This window comes from Salmo trutta, chromosome 22 (genome assembly GCF_901001165.1).
Source record: "Salmo trutta chromosome 22, fSalTru1.1, whole genome shotgun sequence".
NCBI classification, from domain to species: Eukaryota; Metazoa; Chordata; class Actinopteri; order Salmoniformes; family Salmonidae; genus Salmo; species Salmo trutta.
Genome location: NC_042978.1, coordinates 14,531,337 through 14,555,980, shown reverse-complemented (window position 1 = coordinate 14,555,980; position 24,644 = coordinate 14,531,337). Strand labels below are relative to the sequence as shown.

The following is a 24,644-nucleotide window of genomic DNA, read 5'->3' as shown; positions in this document are numbered from 1 at the left end:
ATGTTGCAAATCTTTTTTTATGGGCAGGAAGTGACTACCTTAAGCAATTAAGCCCATTTAAAGGTTTTCATCAAAGTACTTCATACCGGTAAACCCATTCCATGTGGCTTTAGGACCAAATATGCTGATCTAAAAGGAATTTGAGCATACTTTGTCCTTTGTGCAGACAGCAGACACAAAAAGTGGTTCTCTTTGGAAGCCGGCCTTTTGCCGGTTAGCAGAGAATGGGCCTACATATTTCTTTACACTTGAGACCACAGCAGTGTGTTTTATTAGCTTGTCGGAGAAGTTTCCATACGTTTGGCAAGGTACCCTTTCTTCCAGAGAGCTAGTTGAAACACAAAACCCTTGCTGGGACCGTGTCAATGTGAAACGTTATCACAAAATGGAACTGTGTATATTAAGATGATGTTTCTTTGCTCACGGAGAGGATTAAATAACCAGACCTCTTGACCTAGGAAACTACATCCACTGAGGATTCCTGAACTAGCTTTGACATCTTTAGTAATTTAATAAATTGGAACGTCTCCCTGGGAGAAATGTATTTGGTAAACTGTGGCCTCACTTGCCTGATATACTACTGTATGAATGACATTTTATTTGTGTGTCAAATCGCCAATTGGCAACCCATCCCTTATGTGATTCATTTACACATAAACAAACATTACAATAATTCACTGTGGTAATTCAGTGATAATTCTTCTTCCGGTGTTCTCTGCAGTGCACATTGCATAAAGAGTGAAAAAATTAAATGTACAAATCTATCAATAACAGTAAAAAAGGTTATCCAAACAATAATTATAATCCCTGTATGTTATTCTTGTTAGAGATACTCAGGTTTACAGGTCTGAGTTGCTACTAAAAACAATGATAAAACTGTTCTTTCAAAATATAGTTTAATATCATGCAATAAAATATGTCGAACTTACAGTAACTTGCTCTACACTAAGATAAGTTGACATTCTCTTCTATATTGCCATAGAGCAGTTTGCAACAGTTTCGTAAACAAAGCACTCATACCTTCCAGGTCGTCGATGGACTTTTCCAGTTTGGCTACAGTCCTCTCTGCAAACTCTGCACGAGTCTCAGCCTGGGGGACGCAGAGGGAGTGGGAGGGCGTCAGAACAAGACGCCATCTTTGACATGGAGCAAATTGGTTTACTACTGTAGGAATTAAGAATCAGATGCCAGCAGCTGCTTACCTCCTTCAGCTTGTCACTAAGAACCTTGATCTCCTCCTCATACTTGTCCTCTTTTTCGGAGTACTGTCAAAATACAAGTCTGTTACAGACAAGCTCTGAACTCTTCAACATGTCTGAACTCCAAAACAGATGCAGACATATTAGCATGAAAGTGCACAGAGACTGATGGTCTTGCAGGACTGTTTGTCAACCATGCTTAGTTGTAATACAACTCTTCAGGTGCGATCAAACTGGCTATGTGTTGGTATAAGGAACACATTGTGCTGCGATGCCAAAGAGAAGGACATTGATTTAATCAGCACAGGGCAACTGCTTAAGTGGCTACGGTGGAATCATGTGGCGTGAGTGGCACTAGAGCGGCTGGGCAGGAACGCAGAGACGAATCTGTGCTGGTTCAGGACTATTACACCTTCATGCGTCATCGACATTATCATAGAGAAATCAACGTCCAATTTGTCAGGTGACAACAGGGTCTTTGCGCTGACGTCTGCGAAGGTAAAAGTGCGGCAGGCAGTGATTATACTCAAAACTACTCTGCTTTCACGTCAGCAGTGTCGAGTCAACTCCTGACAAACGCAAAGGCTCGGGAGATCCCTAAGTGGGTGAACTAACCCCGATCATGCAGATATCCAGAATAAGTTCAAGTCATGTATTTTGATTTGGGAATAGGTGATCTACACCGTTCTTCACACTTCTACAACGTTCACTTATCAGCAGTTGACTGCATTTACTTGTATGATGTAATAGTATGCACACTGACCTTCTCAGACGAGGCTTCTAGGGACTTGAGGTTGTTGGTCACATTTTTCAACTCCTCCTCCAGGTCACTGCATTTACTACAGGTGGAGATAGGAAGAGAAGTACTTGGCTTTGACATCGTAATAGCTACACAAGCCTGGAAAAACCTTCAAGTTACTGATGTCCATTTTAGCTTATGGCAGAAAATCCGCGTTTTTAACTGGACACTGTTTTTTAAATGTTCATAAAAAAAGGTGTTATGAAACTCCTTACAACCCTTAGTCTTTTGACTCTGCTATTTCTAAACAGGAGGATAAGAAACCCCATCTCAGAGGTCCTAACCCCCAATTCCCCCTGTATTCCAGCGTAATAGGCGGACTGTGCTGCACTTACAGTTCTGAGACCTCTGCCCTCTCCTCAGCTCTCTCCAGCTCTCCCTCCAAGATCACCAGCTTACGGGCCACCTAAGGTAGACAGAGCCAACTGCATGAGTGAACAGTAAGATGAAAAGGAATATGAAAAGGAAGAGGGGTGAATGGGAGAACAGTATGAAAACACTGTGGACGGGTGAACAGACGGTTGGGTGTAGAACTGCAGACAGGACAATCGCTGTGGGACTATATGATGTCTCACCTCCTCGTATTTGCGGTCGGCCTCCTCAGCGATGTGCTTGGCCTCCTTCAGCTGCATCTCCTGGATCTCCATCTTCTCCTCGTCCTTAGAGGCCCTGTTCTCTATCACCTTCATTCCTCTGATTGGACAGGACACGCAGCGATGTCAGCAACACCCAAGACACACTCAATTTCAAGAGTCATTTAGATAGCCCATCCAACATGGAGGCACATTGAATCATTTTACACAATCAAGATGGCTGTCTGGGAAATAGTGCGCTTTCAGTACGCTATTGAAGGGGCTTGTCATTTGCTAGCAAAGCACATAGCAACAAACCTTATAACGATAAAGAACCTTCAAAGCAAGCTGCATGTGCCTGGTACTATCCAACAGGCCTCAAATTAGCAGGAAAATAGGGCATATAAATATGCTGTCAAATGAAAGATTATAAATCCATCAGGTTCTGTGGCCGGCTGGTACTGACCTCTCGCTCTCGTCTGCGGCCTTCTCGGCCTCCTCCAGTTTCTGCAGCGCGGTAGACAGCCTCTCCTGGGCCCGGTCCAACTCCTCCTCCACTAGCTGGATCCTGCGGTTCAGACCCGCCACATCACCCTCCGCCTGGGAGAAGAGAGGGGGAAGAGGGGTCAAAGGTTAGGCAGATATCAGGGTCACACTCACATCGTAACGCCGTTGTACGAAAATGGATGCTCTTTACTCGATAAACGATCCACGATGTAGAAAGCAAACAGAAAAGCAAACATTTATTTAGTCCATAAACATATCCACCTCCCAGCGAACTGACTCCAGACCAGTGCAATGGAAGTTCTCCAGCAAACTCCGACTCACTCAGGCCCTGCTACTACTTCTCCCACAGTTCAGTACAGCGCCCGCAGGCCTGCCTCTGGCTGACCATGACCAGACCCATTTTACATAACCTGCAGTTACTCTTCTCCTAATTACAAGGCGTGTTGACAAAGGGAGCTGCCCTCCACTGCCCTCTATCACTTGGTCCTATCACCAGCCAGTCAGTCTTTCAGTCAGGTAGTTACCATGGGTGTGAGGACTGAACACGAGGCCTGCCTGCTAGAGACATGCTGTTTCAGAGGCCAGCAAAACACACGTTACGGCTAGGGCCTGGAATAAAAGGGCCACAGAGAGGGCGGTTTCCAGTTGGAGAGGGAGCTAACAGAGCACAGGGGAAAAGGGTAATTAGGAGCTATTTGTGCAGAGTGAGTGCCATTCCATTCCATTTTCTCATGGGCTGGATATTCCAGCTCTGCTCTGGGCTGACTGTGGGAGAGAGACATGGCTTCCTGCTCTGCTCAGGGCTGACTGTGGGAGAGAGACATGGCTTCCTGCTCTGCTCAGGGCTGACTGTGGGAGAGAGACATGGCTTCCTGCTCTGCTCAGGGCTGACTGTGGGAGAGAGACATGGCTTCCTGCTCTGCTCTGGGCTGACTGTGGGAGAGAGACATGGCTTCCTGCTCTGCTCTGGGCTGACTGTGGGAGAGAGACATGGCTTCCTGCTCTGCTCTGGGCTGACTGTGGGAGAGAGACATGGCTTCCTGCTCTGCTCAGGGCTGACTGTGGGAGAGAGACATGGCTTCCTGCTCTGCTCAGGGCTGACTGTGGGAGAGAGACATGGCTTCCTGCTCTGCTCAGGGCTGACTGTGGGAGAGAGACATGGCTTCCTGCTCTGCTCTGGGCTGAATGTGGGAGAGAGACATGGCTTCCTGCTCTGCTCTGGGCTGACTGTGGGAGAGAGACATGGCTTCCTGCTCTGCTCTGGGCTGACTGTGGGAGAGAGACATGGCTTCCTGCTCTGCTCAGGGCTGACTGTGGGAGAGAGACATGGCTTCCTGCTCTGCTCAGGGCTGACTGTGGGAGAGAGACATGGCTTCCTGCTCTGCTCAGGGCTGACTGTGGGAGAGATACATGGCTTCCTGCTCTGCTCTGGGCTGACTGTGGGAGAGAGACATGGCTTCCTGCTCTGCTCTGGGCTGACTGTGGGAGAGAGACATGGCTTCCTGCTCTGCTCTGGGCTGACTGTGGGAGAGAGACATGGCTTCCTGCTCTGCTCAGGGCTGACTGTGGGAGAGATACATGGCTTCCTGCTCTGCTCTGGGCTGACTGTGGGAGAGAGACATGGCTTCCTGCTCTGCTCAGGGCTGACTGTGGGAGAGAGACATGGCTTCCTGCTCTGCTCTGGGCTGACTGTGGGAGAGAGACATGGCTTCCTGCTCTGCTCAGGGCTGACTGTGGGAGAGAGACATGGCTTCCTGCTCTGCTCTGGGCTGACTGTGGGAGAGAGACATGGCTTCCTGCTCTGCTCTGGGCTGACTGTGGGAGAGAGACATGGCTTCCTGCTCTGCTCTGGGCTGACTGTGGGAGAGAGACATGGCTTCCTGCTCTGCTCAGGGCTGACTGTGGGAGAGAGACATGGCTTCCTGCTCTGCTCAGAGCTGACTGGGAGAGAGACATGGCTTCCTGCTCTGCTCTGGGCTGACTGTGAGAGAGAGACATGGCTTCCTGCTCTGCTCAGGGCTGACTGTGGGAGAGAGACATGGCTTCCTGCTCTGCTCTGGGCTGACTGTGGGAGAGAGACATGGCTCCCTGCTCTGCTCTTGGCTGACTGTGGGAGAGAGACATGGTTTCCTGCTCTGCTCTGGGCTGACTGTGGGAGAGAGACATGGCTTCCTGCTCTGCTCAGGGCTGACTGTGGGAGAGAGACATGGCTTCCTGCTCTGGGCTGACTGTGGGAGAGAGACGTGGCTTCCTGCTCTGCTCTGGGCTGACTGTGGAGAGACGTGGCTTCCTGCTCTGCTCTGGGCTGACTGTGGGAGAGAGACGTGGCTTCCTGTTCTGCTCTGGGCTGACTGTGGGAGAGAGACATGGCTTCCTGCTCTGCTCTGAGCTGACTGTGGGAGAGAGACATGGCTTCCTGCTCTGCTCTGAGCTGACTGTGGGAGAGAGACATGGCTTCCTGCTCTGCTCAGGGACTGGTGTTTAGTCAGCACTCTCCATTCTATGCCTCTCTTTTGCTTGCTCTTGATCTCTCTTTCAGGCCTGACTGACACCCCACCCATCCTCTCTCTCTCTCCCTCTCTCTCCCTAGTTACGACAGAAGCCTGTGAAGAGACAGTGGAGGAGGGCAGGAAATGTCTGTTAAATGAAAGGTTGATGTAACAACAGCCAGCCAGCTAAAAGCCAATTGAATCCAACGCAACGATGACCGATTTTCCAGAAAGTGAATGCTGTTGCATAAATTGACCACAAAATGAATCATTGTGGATAATATATCGTTCCCTAACTTCTTTATGGGATTTTATGGATATCAGATCAACTGCCAGTTTGAAAGAAAATACAAACCAGGCCGGAAAAAGGGATTGTTATTTCCTGGGTGAAGTAATGTCTATCTGGAGAATTCCTCCACACACAAACATTCTATTCATGAGCGCAGGTCAGTTAGGTACGCAGGTCAGTATGTGGCTGTAAAACAGGTCCAGATACAGACAGGCAGGCAGTTAGCAACAGAGCTAGCTTCCTGAACAGTTTAACGGCTGTAGTCAAAATATCAGCACCATAGAAACATGATTACCAGGGGATTTACCACTAAAACAATGCGCAATAGTGTTGAGGTACTAGTTTATAATGGCGATCTAACATCAGACTTTCGAGTTTTTACGTTTTTAATGTCACGTGCACAAGTACAGTGAAATGTCTTCGATTAAGATGTAGGGAAATCTCCCTCAGACAGAGCTCTGTGGGTTTTAAAACGTGCTTATCCATCTATACAGTATGTCCCTTCATGCTTCTGAGGGTAATTCATTCAGCCATGTGGAGGGAACCAGGCTTTCTTCGGTGAGACTCATGACGAAGGTAGATACTGGCGTTCGACAACTTAAGTCTCTCAGGGTTGGATGGGAGACGCATTTTGTTGTTGTTAGTTCAGCTACACAGTCACTTATCTATGGACAAGGCCCATGCCATTATGGATTGTCGCTAATGAATACTCCGGAGACTTGAAAAGTACCACAAAGAAAAGCATGCAACACATTTCCAATAAGTACATTCCTGTTACACATGAAACGTTTTAGACTAAACGTAATGACCCTTTTTGAGAGAAAGGAAGTGGAATACGTTTCAAGGTAGAAAAGGAACAGGAAGCCAACCCTCTCCTTCCCCTCTTTCTTTCTCCGTCAGTTCTGGGTCAGAGGAGAGTTCGCTCTCCCTCTCTTTCCCTAGCCATGCCCCTTCCTTAGTCACCCGGCATTCTCCGGCTGCCTGCGCGCCTTATATGGTAAAACATACTCAAAAGAATGTTTGTGGTGCAGTGCCAGGAAGACGTTTGAGAGCAATCACACACACACACACATACACTCGCACACACACAGAAAACAATGGTTAAATGAAACCATCTGGGATCCATGAAAAGGAAAGATACCAAGCTACAAGGACTCTTCCTCATATGAACTAAGCCGATCCAAGTCAGTCAAAAACAAATTCTTATTTTCAATAACGGCCTGGGAACAGTGGGTTAACTGCCTTGTTCAGGGGCAGAACGACAGATTTTTACCTTCTATTTTAGCTCGGGGATTCGATCTTGCAACCTTTCAGTTACTAGTCCAACGTTCTAACCACTAGGCTACGAACGGCGATAGGACATGTCTGGTGAGAAACTAAACAGACTACGTTAATGACATGTCTAATATTACGTCATGATGGCACTTAATATCGCTATCAACAATAATGTGTTCAGAATGAAAAGTCTGTCCGTAGCTATGGCTTGGGCCAGGAGTGAAGAACCTGCAACCTCAGTTAACGTTATGGTCTATAACTAGGTTCTTTTCTGATCCCATGGCCAGATCAGGAAAAACTGGAAAACCCAAGTTATATTGGTCAGGGAAAAACTCCTTGCACGTAGGTAGCTACAATATATCTGCAGTACCAGCTGAATATGTTATGTTATATGGAGGCTGTTTGAAGCTTGGCAGCTGATGACACGACGACACCCTACTGACACTAATTACACACTGACACAGCATCCTCAGTGAGCGCCCGCAGCTCACTAGAAGAAGCTTGATGTTGTTCGCCGGGCATCTGGAGTGCTGAATCACTCCCTTTGTCCCCCGCTCTGCGCACCGTGGTATCTCCCTCCCTTTGGCCACGCGACTGCCTTTCTTTATGCTGTCAATATAACTTCAAGATACTTCATATCAACACCAGAGCCTTTTCAATGGTCACGATTATGTATATTCAGAGCAATAGACGACAGGGATTGGCTATATAATTTAGCACTTTCTTTTTTTGCCAAAGCGACTTATACAGTGACTAAATACATTCTCGCATTGATGTCCCCAGCGGAAATCGAACCCAAGACCCTGGCATCGCTAGCGTCAAGCTCTTGCCAACTGAACGAGAAGCGCCTCGCTGTGGCTCATGGAACCGACCGGGCCCGAACCAGCACACAACATATTTTTATTTGCGGAGGCAAAGGACCATACTTTATGAAAGGAGAAGACGTTCTGTGCTATTCAACCAGGACCAAGACTACTATTTCCACATCCATACTTAAGCCAGAGTTTTCAAACTAAACCATCTTTGCTTAAGAGTTCTTTCCATACATACAAGTGATGAGTGGAGTTCGGTATGCCTGGTACCCACCAGAGCCATGCATTTATTAATCTAAATACATGGCTCTGGTACGCGCTTGTCCCTCTTGTCAAAGCGACTAGTGCCTTGGTCCGTGCTATCCAGAATCCTTTGGACTTCCCGACTCTGACTTTGCCCCATTGAAGATGAAATGTAAAATGGTTCTGGTAAGGGTTAAAGGTCCCGATCAGTCATTCTAATTCCATGTAAAATAGCCTTTTGAGTGACTAAAATATCACCTATAATATATATATTTTTTTTTTGGGGGGGGGGTAGAAATATTCAAATTTGGAGAAAATGTGTTTTTCTCTCATGGCTAACCACCAGGAAGTTTAAAAAAAAGTGGCTGATGGGGGGTGGGGGGGGGGTGATGAGCTCACCTTGACTGACAGCTATTTGAAACGCCTATGACAAGAAACTTGGATGCAGTGAACAGTGTTGCACTAAAATCATCTCAAGCAAATTTGGTGAAACACAAAGCAACTGAAATAACATTGAAATTGCATCAATGATGTTAATTGTTTTTATACATCTCCTGTTCGGCATGTTTCTTGTGATGCGGTTCACAGCAGCACTGATGGACGTGTTGACATGACAACTGCATCAGAGTTTTGAACATGGTGGCTGAAGACATAGCTAGCCATTAAGTAGCTAACACCAGACACAGATGAAGACCTAGCTAGCCATTAAGTAGCTAACACCAGACACAGATGAAGACCTAGCTAGCCATTAAGTAACTAACACCAGACACAGATGAAGACCTAGCTAGCCATTAAGTAGCTAACACCAGACACAGATGAAGACCTAGCTAGCCAGTAACTAGCTAACACCAGACACAGATGAAAGGGGAAACATATAAGTATCTTTGCCATAGATGAATAGTGTAAACTTTTAATTATATTTCCTGACAGCCTACAGTCAAATTTTGGCAGCAGTTGAGTAGCTATCTAGCTATATTAACCACGCCCCTCTGCAAAACACACCTTCTCCAATGTTGGTTACAAGGCTGTAATTATTTAAATTAGGTAAGAGAATATCATGTTACCATTGGTGTATTAAAATAAGAGTAACCCCCATCCCCTTAATAATCCTGAATCCTGAATCCAAGTGTTTAACATGGGGGAAGGGACCAGTACCTTTATGATCAAACCTTATCAATGTAGAAGCAACAGTACTTTGTTATACTTTGGTCATCATACTTTGAACTGGTTTCATCCAAATATCATCCAATTTCATGAAGAAAAAATAAGATTTGGGCTATACATGACTGTTAAGGTTAGGGTTAGGGTAGGGGTTAAAGTTAGGGTTAGGGTAGGGGTTAAGGTTAGGGTAAGGATAGGGGTTAATGTTAGGGTAAGGGTAGGGGTTAAGGTTAGGGTAGGGGTTAAAGTTAGGGTTAGGGTAGCGGTTAAGGTTAGGGTAAGGGTAGGGGTTAAGGTTAGGGTAGGGGTTAAGGTTAGGGTTAAGGTTAGGGGTTAAGGTTAGGGTAAGTGTTAAAGTTAGAGTTAGGGTATGGGTTAAAGTTAGGGTAGGGGTTAAGGTTAGGGTAAGGGTAGGGGTTAAGGTTAGGGTCAGGTTAGGGGTTAGGGTAGGGGTTAAGGTTAGGGTAGGGGTTAAAGTTAGGGTTTATGGTAGGGACGTCCCAAGGATACCGGATAGCACTAACTCTAGTGCATTCACATACACACACAGGCACGAACGCACGCGGAGGACGACAGCCAATGGTGACCATAGCAATGGAGTGAACAAACATTTTCAAAGTGTGAAAAGTGAATTGCTATAGCACCATAAGCAGGCATAAAAAAGTATTTAAAGGCAACCAAAATGATTACCAAAATGTGTTAGAATGTGATGTGGCAGCTGTGACTGACTCTGTAAAGATGTGATGTGACAGCTGTGACTGACTCTGTAAAGATGTGATGTGACAGCTGTGACTGACTCTGTAAAGATGTGATGTGACAGCTGTGACTGACTCTGTAAAGATGTGATGTGGCAGCTGTGACTGACTCTGTAAAGATGTGATGTGGCAGCTGTGACTGACTCTGTAAAGATGTGATGTGGCAGCTGTGACTGACTCTGTAAAGATGTGATGTGGCAGCTGTGACTGACTCTGTAAAGATGTGATGTGGCAGCTGTGACTGACTCTGTAAAGATGTGATGTGGCAGCTGTGACTGACTCTGTAAAGATGTGATGTGGCAGCTGTGACTGACTCTGTAAAGATGTGATGTGACAGCTGTGACTGACTCTGTAAAGATGTGATGTGACAGCTGTGACTGACTGTAAAGATGTGATGTGGCAGCTGTGACTGACTCTGTAAAGATGTGATGTGGCAGCTGTGACTGACTCTGTAAAGATGTGATGTGGCAGCTGTGACTGACTCTGTAAAGATGTGATGTGGCAGCTGTGACTGACTCTGTAAAGATGTGATGTGGCAGCTGTGACTGACTCTGTAAAGATGTGATGTGGCAGCTGTGACTGACTCTGTAAAGATGTGATGTGGCAGCTGTGACTGACTCTGTAAAGATGTGATGTGGCAGCTGTGACTGACTCTGTAAAGATGTGATGTGACAGCTGTGACTGACTCTGTAAAATTGTGATGTGGCAGCTGTGACTGACTCTGTAAAGATGTGATGTGGCAGCTGTGACTGACTGTAAAGATGTGATGTGACAGCTGTGACTGACTCTGTAAAGATGTGATGTGACAGCTGTGACTGACTCTGTAAAGATGTGATGTGGCAGCTGTGACTGACTCTGTAAAGATGTGATGTGGCAGCTGTGACTGACTCTGTAAAGATGTGATGTGGCAGCTGTGACTGACTCTGTAAAGATGTGATGTGGCAGCTGTGACTGACTCTGTAAAGATGTGATGTGGCAGCTGTGACTGACTCTGTAAAGATGTGATGTGACAGCTGTGACTGACTCTGTAAAGATGTGATGTGGCAGCTGTGACTGACTCTGTAAAGATGTGATGTGGCAGCTGTGACTGACTCTGTAAAGATGTGATGTGGCAGCTGTGACTGACTCTGTAAAGATGTGATGTGGCAGCTGTGACTGACTCTGTAAAGATGTGATGTGACAGCTGTGACTGACTCTGTAAAGATGTGATGTGGCAGCTGTGACTGACTCTGTAAACCTAGTTATAATGCTATCCAGCTAGCTACAGCTAGAGTGGGAAGCTAGCTGATCAGTAGCTGCATGTACGTGCTGACGTATAACCACGCAGGCTAGGTTGTGTTGCTGAACAAACGTCTCTAACGTGGTGGAATGCGAATCCGCCTCAACCAATGAAAATGTGTTGTGGATGGGGTCAGCCCCACAGCCGACCCCACCCCGTTCTATGTGCCGCAGCGAGGGGTACTTGAACTGAGCCACAAAGGACCAAGGAGGTGAGACATGCCATTCATTAGGAAATACATTCCTGTTGTTGCACTCATCCTGTTGAGTCATAGGCATTGAGAGGGAAGGAGGGCTACAGCACAAGGAAGTGAGACATCGGGAATGTAATAATTGCTTAATTTGAGGATGGTGGGGTAATGAAGAGCATAAGGCTTGGGTTTCTATGGACGTGTTCCAGGCAGGCGCTATGTAATAGTGCTGGTCCAGTCCTGGTGTGATCCCATCTGTTAGCAGAGACTTAACATGCAAAGACAGCCTCATATAAGCAGGCATGTCAGGAGGAGAATGAGATATGTAAAGGCAGGCTATTAAACATCAGGCACATGCTTCTAATGCAGCTCTACACGCCTTTTCAATGCAAATAGGATGCTGAATCAATAGAGTGGACAACTCCATCCGATTTCAGCCACATTCAGACCCGGCTCCATTCTTCATCCAGACTTAAGCCAGCTTTATAGTGGAGACTGCTCACTGCTCACTGATTCGTATGCGAGTCTTAGAACATGGGTAAAACCAAAGGCCGGAGCTTCAGTAGGGTCCACAGTAGTGTGGGTATGCATGCAAATAAGAATGCAAGAGCTCCATTTGGTCTTAAATCTTGAGCCTTGTTGACAGCAGAGACCAGAGAGTTAAGTGCCATCAGGTCAAGTAAACATTCCGCTAGTAAAACTAATTACTGGTCTATATATCATGGTGACCCCCTCCCACAACTCTAAAGCAGTGGACAAGCTTAGGCCTGTCACAATGCACGGCAGCCAGTGGGACCCCTGGTCAACACCGTAGGTAAGTATGAGACAACATCCACTCCAGCGATGTCGTGGTAAAATATAAACTCCAGTGGGTGATCGAGATAAGACGAACAACCACCGATATAAACCAAAACATATGACATTTTTAGAACTGTATTGTTTGATTGGACATTCATGCATGTCTATAGGGAAGGCCTAATGTCATTTCCTGTAGGAAAAATGACACAAAATGCACATAAGGTAATCCCTCCCAAAATAGTCCATTTGGACGCTAGAAAAGTCTTAGTTCTTAGTATCTTATGTGAGCTGCACTGCAATTCTGTATTGTAAACTGCTTAAGTGGACCAGTGTAAAAGGCCCTTAGTTGACTCTAAAATGTACTCTATACCCATTTGAAGAAACACAAGTTTGATAAGGTTGGACTCCATGTACATTTCTGGGGACCCTATATAGAATATTAGTGTTCTGAGTATTGGTCAATGCTGCGAACACAATAAGAAGTGGGTAAACAATAATTAACAAAATGAAAAAGGTGAGTAAACGCTATTTCACCCCAAAAAAGTGGGTAAACGGCGTAAAAGTTTATGTGCGTTTACCCGCCACTGCATCCCTGATCTACTTCAAATACTGTACTTCGAAGGCTCAAGGGAGTGCCCCGTGGAACTTCAATTAATGCCAAAATGCATTACTTTTGAAGTTAAATTAGGAAAGTCGTGATATTCCCATAGAGAAAGTCCAAAGAGAAAAAATAATCCAGTGGAACAAGGAAGTAATTCTTTCCATAGCATGCAATTCATCCTGGTGCTATTAGGGGCAGGAAACCACTAGCCAATTACCAGACAGGCCAGTCAACAGGTCTAAGCCTATTTGGCATTCACTGTAGGCTGCTGTATGTTTACGTGGCCGTCAAAAGCATACAGATCTAAGCAAACAAATGTAATTTAAAGCTTGGTGAGAGGGACAGACTGTTGTCTGCCCTTAAGACTTTTATAAGAAGGGATTAGTTGGGGTATTTCAAAGAAAAAAGTATTGGTGAGAAATACCCTCAGCAACAAAGTCAGTGGCCAACTTCAAATAGCAACTGGGTTGTCTTGACCCTTCACATAATCAGGATGTGTCTGTATCATAGAGCCCAGGCCTGGGAGAAATGTCCAGCATCTGCTTATCTTCCTGCTGATCTGGGCTGAAGCACAGGAAGTGTCGGAGTGTAGCTGGCAGACAGGCAGTATCCTGGGCATGTTCCTCAGGGGCAGGGAGTAGAGAAGCTGCGTCTCTAACCACTGATACTGGGTCAGATACTGTTTCATCCCTCTAATGGTTAAGACTAGGACTGGGGGTAGGGTAATCTGATCCTAGATCTGTGGTTTGGCGCAAAAAGGTCTATATCGAGCCAGAGGTATTCCCTCCAGGAAGAGGCTTGGCTCGGCTGGGAATGGAGTTAGCAGAGCCTGGGCTATAGCTACTCACTGGGCACACACTGGTTGAATCAACGTTGTTTCCACATTATTTCAAAGAAATTTCGTTAAACCAACTTGGAATAGATGTGAATTGGTGTCTGTGCCCAGTGGGCGGCAATCGTCCTTCTCATCTACATGAATGGAAAATAGATCTTACCTGAAATAATCTCTAAACTAAACTGTGAGAACTGTTGAAATGAATATCCAGAAGAATATAAATGGTGGGACACTTTGCTCCTCACACTTTTCTTCATTGAATCTTTCAACGGCGATTCAACAAAAGCTGAGGGTGTAGTGTGAAGTAAAGTAACGCCTTGAAAGACAAGAACACCACTTCACACCAAATTAACGTCAAGGAAAAGAGTCTCCCTGCTTTAACTATTCAAAAGACGATTCACTACCTCAAAGACAGACCAATGTTCCCTCTTTTGTGTACCGTGTTCCAATGAAAGGGTTTGTTGTGCCAAGAAATCATCCTGCTCTGCGCCAATTACTCACACATGGGCCCATACTCCCATAAGGTTGCTACACAAGCGCTCAGTCAACCACTTCAAGTCTTTTCATCCTTGAACACGGACAAATAGCTTGAGTTTAAGAGGTACGTGTTCTTATGCTTTGAAGCTGAGAAGACTGAAATGATGTTAAGACAGTCTGTGTCTGAGTGAACTGTGAATGAATGGCGGATCTCAATAGCAACCAGTTTGGAGGCTTGGGGTTAAGTCAAGGGATGAATTAAAGCTGCAATATGTAACTTTCTGAGCGACCTGACCAAATTCACATAGAACTATGAGCTATAGATCTGTCATTCTCATTGAAAGCAAGTCTAAGTAGCGGTAGATCTGTTCTATGTGCACTCTTTCTTGGCTTCCCATTCTTATGTTTCGTTCGGTTTTGTACACCAGCTTCAAACAGATGAAAATACAATATTTTTGGTTATTGAAAAGATATGTCACAGCTTTTAGATGGTACAATGATAACAAGTCAGTGTTCTGTCATCAGTGAGCCTTGAGGTTCTCTCTTCTTTGTTTATCACCATATATCAGTGAAAGCTGCCTCCCCACAAGGCCTATAGCTGACAACAACTCCCAAGATGCCAGTGGTCTGGCACATTGACATCCTGGGCTTCTCATGGAGGACAATTCCATCCATTTCACATCTCTCTTTCTTTGCTTCCTGCAATAGATTACTCTGAAATGAAGGGGAAACCCTTCCTTTAGCCAGATCCTCTCATTACCTCACCTCTGCTGCCTTTCCAGGAAAGACCTGAGCTTTCTCTAATTATATCATCCGGCCTCCTACAAGTATGCAAATGGTAGCCTACATATGCTCTCTACATACATAATCAAGTATTTTAACATACATAACATGTCAAGGCTGCCTCCCATTCTACTGAGCAGTAACTCCACAACTCTCTCTCCCTCTCTCGCCCTCCTTCTTTCTCCAATCTCTCTCTCCTTCCCTCACTCTCTGTCAGAATCTAATATCGCATAATGCAACAAGCCATTTAATACTTATGTTGGAAATATCATCATATTATGTTTGATGATTCGGATCCCCTAGGCACATTTAAGAAGGACCAGTGTGTGAAATACTTTTTGAACCATCCAGCTAGGTTTGAACTGGCCCTCCAGAATTACCCTGTTTACCTATAGGCTACTAACATCTTATTCCAGTATTTGCACTTATACAAACCAAAATTAGGCCTTATTAAGATGTAATACTAATGAAGTAGACTACTTACAGCTTACTCCCTTTATAATAATAAGTAAATGTGACAATGTCCAAAACGAGAATAAGATCATATATTAATGCTATGAAATATGTCAATAGAGGACCTTCTAAGACAAAGATGGACGATTCCTACTTTTATAACACCTCTAAGAATGATTATCCAGCTTTGTTTGGAGACCAAACGCCACGCATTGTACGTCTTCATCACTACCGGAAGATCAATTAATTAACGTGGCTTTACCACACTATTACAGAACGTAACGCTGTTTTCTAATAGTGAACATGACAGACTTGGTCAGGGGGAGAAGGACAGGTAAAAGACGTTTCCAAAGGGAATAGACAGAGAGAGAGGGAACAGATAAGTATTCTATTGTCTCACTTTCTCCCGAAGTTCTCGTTCCCCATCCAGTTCTCTCTGTAAAACCTGAGTCCGGTCTTCTGCATCGTCGGCTTGCTGTTGCAAACACTGGATCTTTCTCTTCACAGCTTCCAAAGAATTCAAACCTGCCATTGTCGTGCTATTTGGTTAAAAAGAAAACTTTTGGTATAGAAAAATAAAATATTGTGTAAAAGCTGCTTTAGTCTATTCGAAACAGGATATAGGCTACAAATAGTATTCAAAGTCTTTGGAATGGACCGAAAGAGCAGAATAGAAATCTCAAGTGGAAAAATAAAAGTTGTATAAGCCAAAGCAGTAGGCTATCCAGGTGTTTCCCGAAATGTTTCTTAAATTCAGCTTCAGCCTAAGAATGGCTTTACAAAATGATTGAAATATCTACTTTGGAATGTAATATTTATGAACGCATTAGCGAAGCGCAGCGTTCCAGTTTTGAAAGGCAGATAAAATGGCAGGAATGATGAGGAAAGTTAATGTGCACTCCTCCAACGCAGAGAAGTGTGATTCAGATGAGGTCACGGTTCCAGGATAGGCAGGGCGTGCCGGTCCTGGTTGCGTGATGCTTGAGAGGGGTGTAGGCGAATGGGAACTTTCAATGAAAATTCAATGAACAGCTTAAATGATGAGACATCAATACAGTACATAGCCTGTAAAGCCTTGTGTAAGTCAACAGTTGCCTATGGTAAATTACGTATGTTCTTCAAATGCAGGTCTTCAGTTTAGTAACAAAAAAAACAAGGAGTAACGTTACAGGGGAAATCGAGTCCAGCAAACATGAGGCTAAATGTAACACTTTTAACTGCCTAAAAAATAGCTCTCCTCTCTGACAGGGAAAAGCCTTGACCTTTAAAAGATTTAACTGAACAGTTCATTCTTATGATGCTATATAGTATGTTACAGTGTACCAAAAAATTCAGGTTTTATCAACAGTTGTCCAGATCAAAGTCCAAAGTCTTAGATTTTTAGGCTATACTCAAATCAAATCCAATTTAATTGGTCACATACACATGGCTAGCAGATGTTAATGCAAGTGTAGCGAAATGCTTGTGCTTCTAGTTCCAGCAGTGCAGTAATATCTAACAAGTAATCTAACATTCCACAACAACTACCTAATACACACACATCTAAAGGGATGAATAGAATATGTACATATACATATATGGATGAGCGATGACCGAGTGGCATAGGCAAGGTGCAATAGATGGTATAAAATACTATACGTATGAGATGAGTAATGTAAGATATGTAAACATTATTAAAATGGAATTATTTAAAGTGACTAGTGATCCATTTGTTATAGTGGCCAATGATTTCAAGTCTGTATGTAGGCAGCAGCCTCTCTGTGCTAGTGATGGCTGTTTAACAGTCTGATGGCCTTGAGATAGAAGCTGTTTTTCAGTCTCTCGATCCCAGCTTTGATGTACCTGTACTGACCTCACCTTCTGGATGGTAGCAGGGTGAACAGGCAGTGGCTCAGGTGGTTGTTGTCCTTGATGATCTTTTTTACCTTCCTCTGACATCGGGTGCTGTACGTGTCCTGGAGGGCAGGTAGTTCGCCCCGGTGATGCGTTGTGCAGACCGCACCACCCTCTGGAGAGCCTTGCGGTTGAGGGCGGAGCAGTTGCCGTACCAGGCGGTGATACAGCCCGACAGGATGCTCTCAATTGTGCATCTGTAAAGGTTTGTGAGTGTTTTAGGTGACAAGCCACATTTCTTCAGCCTCCTGAGCCTTCTTCACCACACTGTCTGTGTGGGTGGACCATTTCAGTTTGTCCGTGATGTGTACGCCAAGGAACTTAAAACTTTCCACCTTTTCCACTGCTGTCCCGTCGATGTGGATAGGGGGGGTGCTACCTCTGCTGTTTCCTGAAGTTCACGATCATCTCCTTTGTTTTGTTAACATTGAGTAAGAGGTTGTTTTCCTGACAACACACTACTGTATGTTGTGATGTGTTAGTGTAGCTCTGGAGATGCCTATTTGTATTGGCTACTGTAACTTTATTGTTAAATATCTCATATGTGTGTGGGTGCCAATACACAAAGCAATGCTTATGATTCAGTTGTCTGTATATACTCCAACCAGCAGATGGAATAAGCAGGTTTTGATTTATGGTGTCTTGAGTGAGTGTCTGTTGTGGAAATGTGGTCGATACAGCTCCAGCTCTGTAAATGCCAGTGTGATTTGCCCACCAGAAAAGCTTGGAGCATTGATTTCATTAGACACAGGACTGTGTTGGCCTTTCTGTTTGCTTTAGCTGCATTCCTGACATTCTAGGACTGCTACTCAGCTATTGGAGCCTGCTCTCCCCTGCTGCTCCACAGCCCTTATCAGTAACAGGCCTGCAATAAACTACCACCAGCCCCCTATTCACTACAGCCCACTCCCTCCTAATGTAGCATGCCCCAAAGACACAGACTTACACTCTTAGAAAAAGTGTTCCAAAAGGGTTCTTCGGCTGTCCCATAGGAGAACCCTTTTTGGTTCCACGAAGAACCATTTTGGGATGCAGTTAGAACCTTTTTTGTGTTCCATATAGAAATCTCTGTGGAAAGGGTTCTACATGGAACCCAAATGGTTCTACCTGGAATCCAAAAGGGTTCTTTAAAGGGTTCTCCTATGGAGACAACCGAAGAACCCCTTTTAGCTTTTAGGCTCTAGATAGCACCTATTTTTCTAAGAGTGTAGGACATACCACACGCTTCAGGTTGGAGTTCCCCCTAGACACTGATCTAGGATCAGCTTCCCCCTCTCCAAAATCCTGATGTTAATCATTATGTTGGTTTGCTTATATTGTTTATTGTATAAATATTTGTGGTAATTCGTTCTGTCTGTCTGCTTGCAGATCCCAGGCACCAGGCCTGCTGTGTTTGGTGTGAGTGATAATATCTGAGGACGAAAGCAGGATAACATAATTTAGCCACGGGCAAAACAAACAGTGCCGTCTTCTCTGACAGCTGCTTGTGTCAAAATCTTCCTTTCTTCTGATGAAAATCTGTACATTTTGTATATTTGAATGGCTATAGATTAAAATAAGATTGTGGCTATTGAGAAACAACAATACAAGTTTATCCTCACTCAATACTGAAAAATACCCCTTATAAGTATGACAAATACACCCTTAATTCTATATGAAACTTTTAAATGAAGCCTAAGCCTGTAAGTACAGCTGGACAGTGCAGTACAGTCAGTGAATGTATAGGGATACCCCCTTTACAGCAACTGACCAGCCATACAATAATCACTATGCTGTGTTTATCAGCATTACTGTCTGTTAACCAGCATTACTGTGTTTAGGTGGAACAGATCGACTGAGTGTGAGTGTGTATGGGGTGTACAGGACTGGGTGCACAAGAATGTGAACACACTCTCTGATCTCCTCCCCAGGAGATAGGCCTGATCAAAGCACACTCACAGCTGGCACTGGGGCAACGGGCCAGCCATAGAACTAGAATCTGTAGAATGGATATTCCCATTCATAATGATCTGTGCTGGTACAACAGTGGCCATATTTGGTTTTGGTGTTCTGAAGGCCTTTTAAGGGTCACACATGTTGCACAGGAATGTGGATCTCCTGTTCGCCTACCGATCGTTCAGCGTGCGTTTGACATCTGACTGCCGACTCTGCGATTCTACATGTAAAATTGGTCTGCACTCGGTTCGTAAGTACTCTTGGTAGGCAAACGCTATTGGTGTGTTCGAGCCCTTAGTGATAGTGAAGGGACTGGGTGAAGGCCATTCCACTAATGCTCAATACTGTAACAATTATCTAACTAAATAATAAAGCCTTGGTAATAGGGACTGTAAATAACAGAGAACCTGTGTTATAGATGGACTATTACATTACCGTTCCCCAAATAAGCAATATTAGCCCTTATTCTTAGTTTCTACATTTTCTAAACAAACTTAAACAAATGACAGGAACTGGGGGGCCTGTGGTTTGGTTTTAATGAGGGTATTGGCGCAGGTGTGCCCCAAACATACTTAACCCATACCTCCAACCTCCTCCTAGTCCCCTCCCTCCAATCACTACCCAGTGGGCGTGTTATAGGGGCTCTACCCAGGGGCTTTGGTGCCTACTCACGTCTGCGGCGGTCTTCTCAGACTGTTCCAGTTTCTCCTGGGCATCTTTGAGGGCCTCAGAGTATTTGTCCAACTCATCTTCAGTCCCCTTCAGGTTCTTCTGCAGGCTCAGCAGCTCGTCTTCCAGCTAGAGCAGGACAGATGCTGGTTAGTTAAAAGTACACACAGTTAACTCTCTCTCTCTCTCTCTCTCTCTCTCTCTCTCTCTCTCTCTCCCTCTCCCTCTCTCTATCTCTCTCTCTCTCTCTCTCTCTCACACACACCCGTTAGCTCCCTCTCACACACAGAGGCACAAAAACACACATACATTTTCTTTTGGTGTCTTTTCTTCTTTCAGTATTATAATAACATATTTTACTCATCTTAAATTACTGCCCTATCAAAGTTAAACAAGAAAGTCTCTTGAAGAATTCTTCGAATTCCTCCAGGTTTTTAGTATCAAGTTTCCTTTATGTCTTATCGTTTTTGTATATCCTCTTTTATGAACGAATGAAATCCATTTAAGTGGTTGAATTGGAAAGATTGTTCACTTTCTGTAAGAAAATATTTTGGTATGGGCGGGAGTGTGTATGCTTTGTGCAGCATTGTGTTTCAGCTACACATCTAGCTACATCAAATTCCCCAGAGCCGCAAATAAAAGGGTGTGCATTTTCATTTACAAGGCCTCCCGAGTGGCGCAGCGGTCTAAGGCTCTGCATCTCACTGCTAGAGGTGTCACTACAGACACCCTGGTTTGAATCCAGGCTGTATCACAACCGGCCGTGATTGGGAGTCCTATAGGGTGGTGCACTATTGGCCCAGTGTTGTCCGGGTTTGGCCGGGGTAGGCCGTCATTGTAAATAAGAATTTTGTTCTTAACTGACTTGCCAAGTTAAATAAAGGTTAAATAAAAAAATGACTTTCTTAGATGTTTCTGTTCAGTGAACTTTATAGGACCAATTCATCTTGTTATTCAGGGACCTATTTAGCAGGCACCCTCATGGGTACCATTATTACACCCCTCTATCATGGGATGGTAAAATGTTACAGAGGAAAATTAATGCCTTTAAAATTATAAGAATTCTGCTGATGGATTGATCATCTGCTCAAAGTAACAGTGATGAGATGATATCTCTATAAAGTGCATGATGACTTCCTTCGGGGTGTTGAAAGCTCCGTTTATTTTTAGTCAGAAATAATAAGAGCTTTGGCATGCACAGCCTCCTGATAATCCCACTGGATTCCACACGGCCTATCTCTCCTTCTGTCTAAAAATACAGCTGCTATCCAGGTGGAGACACCTGTCAGGCATTTGGATGGACGACCATACAGACGCCCTTGGTCTACCAGTGGACCCCAGCCAGAGCCCCATCACAAAGCTCCATTCTCAGTGTGAATAGCCTCTGGCACCTGGGTCTCCGTGGCTGTAGAGGTTGGGATTGTTGGACCAAATATCTTGATTTTGGGGCGAGCCTTGCAGAAAACAGACCATCAATCAAGACATATCCCAGTGATGCTGCATTCAGCCCCTATTTGTCCTTTTTTCAGTTGGCATCACTTTAGTCCAAGTGTGGGGGGATGAAGTACTCAGATCACCATGAATCAAATCAAATCAAATGTTATTGTCACATGCATTGTAAACAACAGGTGTAGACTAACAGTGAAATGCTTACTTACGGGCCCTTCCCAACAATGCTGAATACAATACAAATAATAATAGAAATACAAATCTTTATATGATGTGCTGAATTCAGTTTGATGCAAACTAAAGCTAAACTTAGGGGTTGTATAGGCAAGTTTACATACACCTTAGGCAAATATATTTAAACTCAGTTTTTCACAATTCCTGACATTTAATCTTAGTAAAAATTCTCTGTCTTAGGTCAGTTAGGATCACCACTTTATTTTAAGAATGTGAAATGTCAGAATAATAGTACAGAGAATGATTTATTTCAGCTTTTATGTCTTTCATCACATTCCCAGTGGGTCAGAAATTTACATACACTCAATTAGTTTTTGGTAGCATTAAAATTGTTTAACCTGGTGTCAAATGTGTCGGGTAGCCTTCCACAAGCTTTCCACAATAAGTTGGGTGAATGTTGGCCCATTTCTCCTGACAGAGCTAGTGTAACTGAGTCAGGTTTGTAGGCTTCCTTGCTCGCACACGCTTTTTCAGTTCTGTCCACAAATGTTCTATGGGATTGTGTTCAGGGCTTTGTGATGGCCACTCCAATACCTTGACATTTTTCCACAACTTTGGAAGTATGGTTGGGGTCATTGTCCATTTGGAAGACCCATTTGCGACCAAGCTTTAACTTCCTGACTGATATCTTGAGATGTTGCTTCAATATTTCCACATAATTTTCCTACCTCATGATGCCATCTATTTTGTAAAGTGCACCAATCCCTCCTGCAGCAAAGCACCCCCACAACATGATCCTGCCACCCCCGTGCTTCACGGTTGGGATGGTGTTCTTCGGTTTGCAAGCCTCCCCCTTTTTCCTACAAACATAACGATGGTCATATGGCCAAACAGTTCTATTTTTGTTTCATCAGACCAGAGGACATTTCTCCAAAAAGTACAATCTTTGTCCCCATGTGCAGTTGCAAACCATAGTCTGGCTTTTTTATGGCAGTTTTGGAGCAGTGGCTTCTTCCTTGCTGAGCGGCCTTTCAGGTAATGTCGATATAGGACTCGTTTTACTGTGAATATAGATACTTTTGTACCTGTTTCCTCCAGAATCTTCACAAGGTCCTTTGCTGTTGTTCTGGGATTGATTTGCACTTTTCGCACCAAAGTATGTTCATCTCTAGGAGACAGAATGCATCTCCTTCCTGAGAGGTATGACGGCTGCGTGGTCCCATGGTGTTTATACTTGTGTACTATTGTTTGTACAGATGAACATGGTACCTTCAGGCATTTGGAAACTGCTCCCAAAGATGAACCAGACTTGTGGAGGTCTACAAATTTATTTTCTGAGGTCTTGGCTGATTTCTTTTGATTTTCCAATGATGTCAAGCAAAGAGGCACTGAGTTTGAAGGTATGCCTTGAAATACATCCACAGGTACACCTCCAGTTGACTCAAATGATGTTAATTAGCCTATCAGAATCTTCTAAATCCATGACATCATTTTCTGGACTTTTCCAAGCTGTTTAAAGGCACAATCAACATAGTGTATGTAAACTTCTGACCCACTGGAATTGTGATACAGTGAGTTATAAGTGAAATAATCTGTCTGTAAACAATTGTTGGAAAAATTACTTGTGTCATGCACAAAGTAGATGTCCTAACCGACTTGCCAAAACTATAGTTTGTTAACAAGAAATTCGTGGAGTGGTTGAAAAACAAGTTTTAATGACTCCAACCTAAGTGTATGTAAACTTCCGAACTTCAACTGTAGCTCTGTTTTATTCCTCTTGTCAAGTCCAGGTGGTAATGTGTGTGGTCCATTGAAGGAGATATCATCCTGTCCTCTTTCCCTCCCAAGGCTGCTGTGGGCTGTTGGGAAGGAAACTTGCCTCAGAGGTCAGCGTCTTCAAGTTTCATAGTCCATGAGTCGTTTATTGATTTATGCCGACATTCACACTTTCATACCAAGCTTTGCTCTGTCAGCTCAAACCCTTGTAGGCATACTGTACACTCTCACTCCGTGAAGCATCATCTTTAATATGCTTTCATTTTGCTTAATAAAAGTAGATTATTTCATACATTTTCATGAACTTTGATTGACTTGGTCTTACATCTTCTTTTAAAATTCACTAACAATAAATTGCTAACAATGTCAATCTTTGATTTAGGTCCATACTTTAATCAAACATAATGTCTGGGATTAATTCAATAAACTGTGTGATGTGTTTAGGGCTCATTTCCTCAGAAATATGTCTGGTATGGAATAAATGTTGAGATTGTCTTACAGAGTCTGGAGCAGTATGAGACATAACATCAGAGCCTGTACATGGCTTGAGTTTGAGCATCATCATCATCCAACTCCGTAAAACTAAAAAGGGGTTTTCGGCTGTCCCCATAGGAGAACCCTTTGCAGAACCCCTTTTGGTTCTAGGTAGAACCCTTTGGTTCCAGGTAGAACTCTTTCGGGTTCCACGTAAAAACCTTTTTACATGGAACCCAAAAGAGTTCTACCTGGAACTAAAAAAGGGTTCTCATATAGGGACAGCCACAGAACCTTTGGGAACCCTTTTTTTTCGAAGAGTGTGCAATTTTACTGTGTCTAGTGTATGGTCCATAGATCCATCTGCATGTATCCTCTCCATCATTCTGAACTCACCTGTTTGCACTTGTCCTCCGCTGCCTTCTTATCGGTCTCGGCCTGCTCTGCACGGTCGATGGCGTTCTCCTTGTCCAGCTTCAGCATCTGCATCTTCTTCTTGATGGCCTCCATGGTGCCTGGTTAGAGTGTGCTCACTGAGATGAGAAATGCAGCTGAGAAAGTTGAGATGTTAACCCTGTAGTTTGAGACAGAGTCTGTCCTGTTCAGTACTGGAGCAACCTCCACTGGAACCTGCGTCCACAAGAGTCAGAGGGATAGCGAGACAGACAGAGGTAGAAAAGAGGGAGAGCAAGGGAGTGAGAGAGAGAGAGGGAGCACGCGCAGCACAGAAGGATGCAGACTCAAGGCTAGGGCTGCC

At 44.3% G+C, this 24,644-nt stretch overlaps 2 protein-coding genes across 5 annotated transcripts in view; both read right to left on the bottom strand.

Annotated features, from left to right (window-relative positions):
- tpm4a (tropomyosin 4a) overlaps positions 1–24,644 on the bottom strand; it is a 27,123-nt gene extending 2,479 nt beyond the window's left edge. The window contains exons 1-8 of one of the 4 annotated variants that reach the window (XM_029706785.1): positions 24,284–24,644; positions 20,018–20,143; positions 3,037–3,170; positions 2,574–2,691; positions 2,334–2,404; positions 1,963–2,038; positions 1,203–1,265; positions 1,021–1,090 (exon numbers count right to left, since the gene is read on the bottom strand). In XM_029706785.1, the coding sequence (XP_029562645.1) occupies positions 1,021–1,090; positions 1,203–1,265; positions 1,963–2,038; positions 2,334–2,404; positions 2,574–2,691; positions 3,037–3,170; positions 20,018–20,143; positions 24,284–24,397 (772 nt within the window). In that variant the 5' untranslated portion in view covers positions 24,398–24,644. Of the gene's footprint in view, positions 1–1,020; positions 1,091–1,202; positions 1,266–1,962; positions 2,039–2,333; positions 2,405–2,573; positions 2,692–3,036; positions 3,171–15,917; positions 16,383–20,017; positions 20,144–24,283 lie in introns of those variants that run through there. The other 3 variants (XM_029706784.1, XM_029706788.1, XM_029706786.1) reach the window with 3 other exon arrangements.
- On the bottom strand, positions 3,178–6,305 carry LOC115158165 (keratinocyte proline-rich protein). Its single transcript, XM_029706781.1, has 2 exons — positions 3,879–6,305; positions 3,178–3,836 (listed from the first exon to the last, which is right to left on the bottom strand). Exons 1-2 carry the CDS (start codon positions 5,527–5,529, stop codon positions 3,769–3,771), a joined length of 1,719 nt encoding a protein of 572 aa, XP_029562641.1. The 5' UTR covers positions 5,530–6,305; the 3' UTR covers positions 3,178–3,768.

Coding starts and splice junctions, on each gene's coding strand:
- LOC115158165 (XM_029706781.1), bottom strand. CDS start 5,529: ATGTCTCTCTCCCACAGTCAGCTCAGAGCAGAGCAGGAAGCCATGTCT. Junction 3,837..3,878: donor TCTCTCTCCCACAGTCAGCC/CTGAGCAGAGCA, acceptor CCACAGTCAGCC/CAGAGCAGAGCTGGAATATC.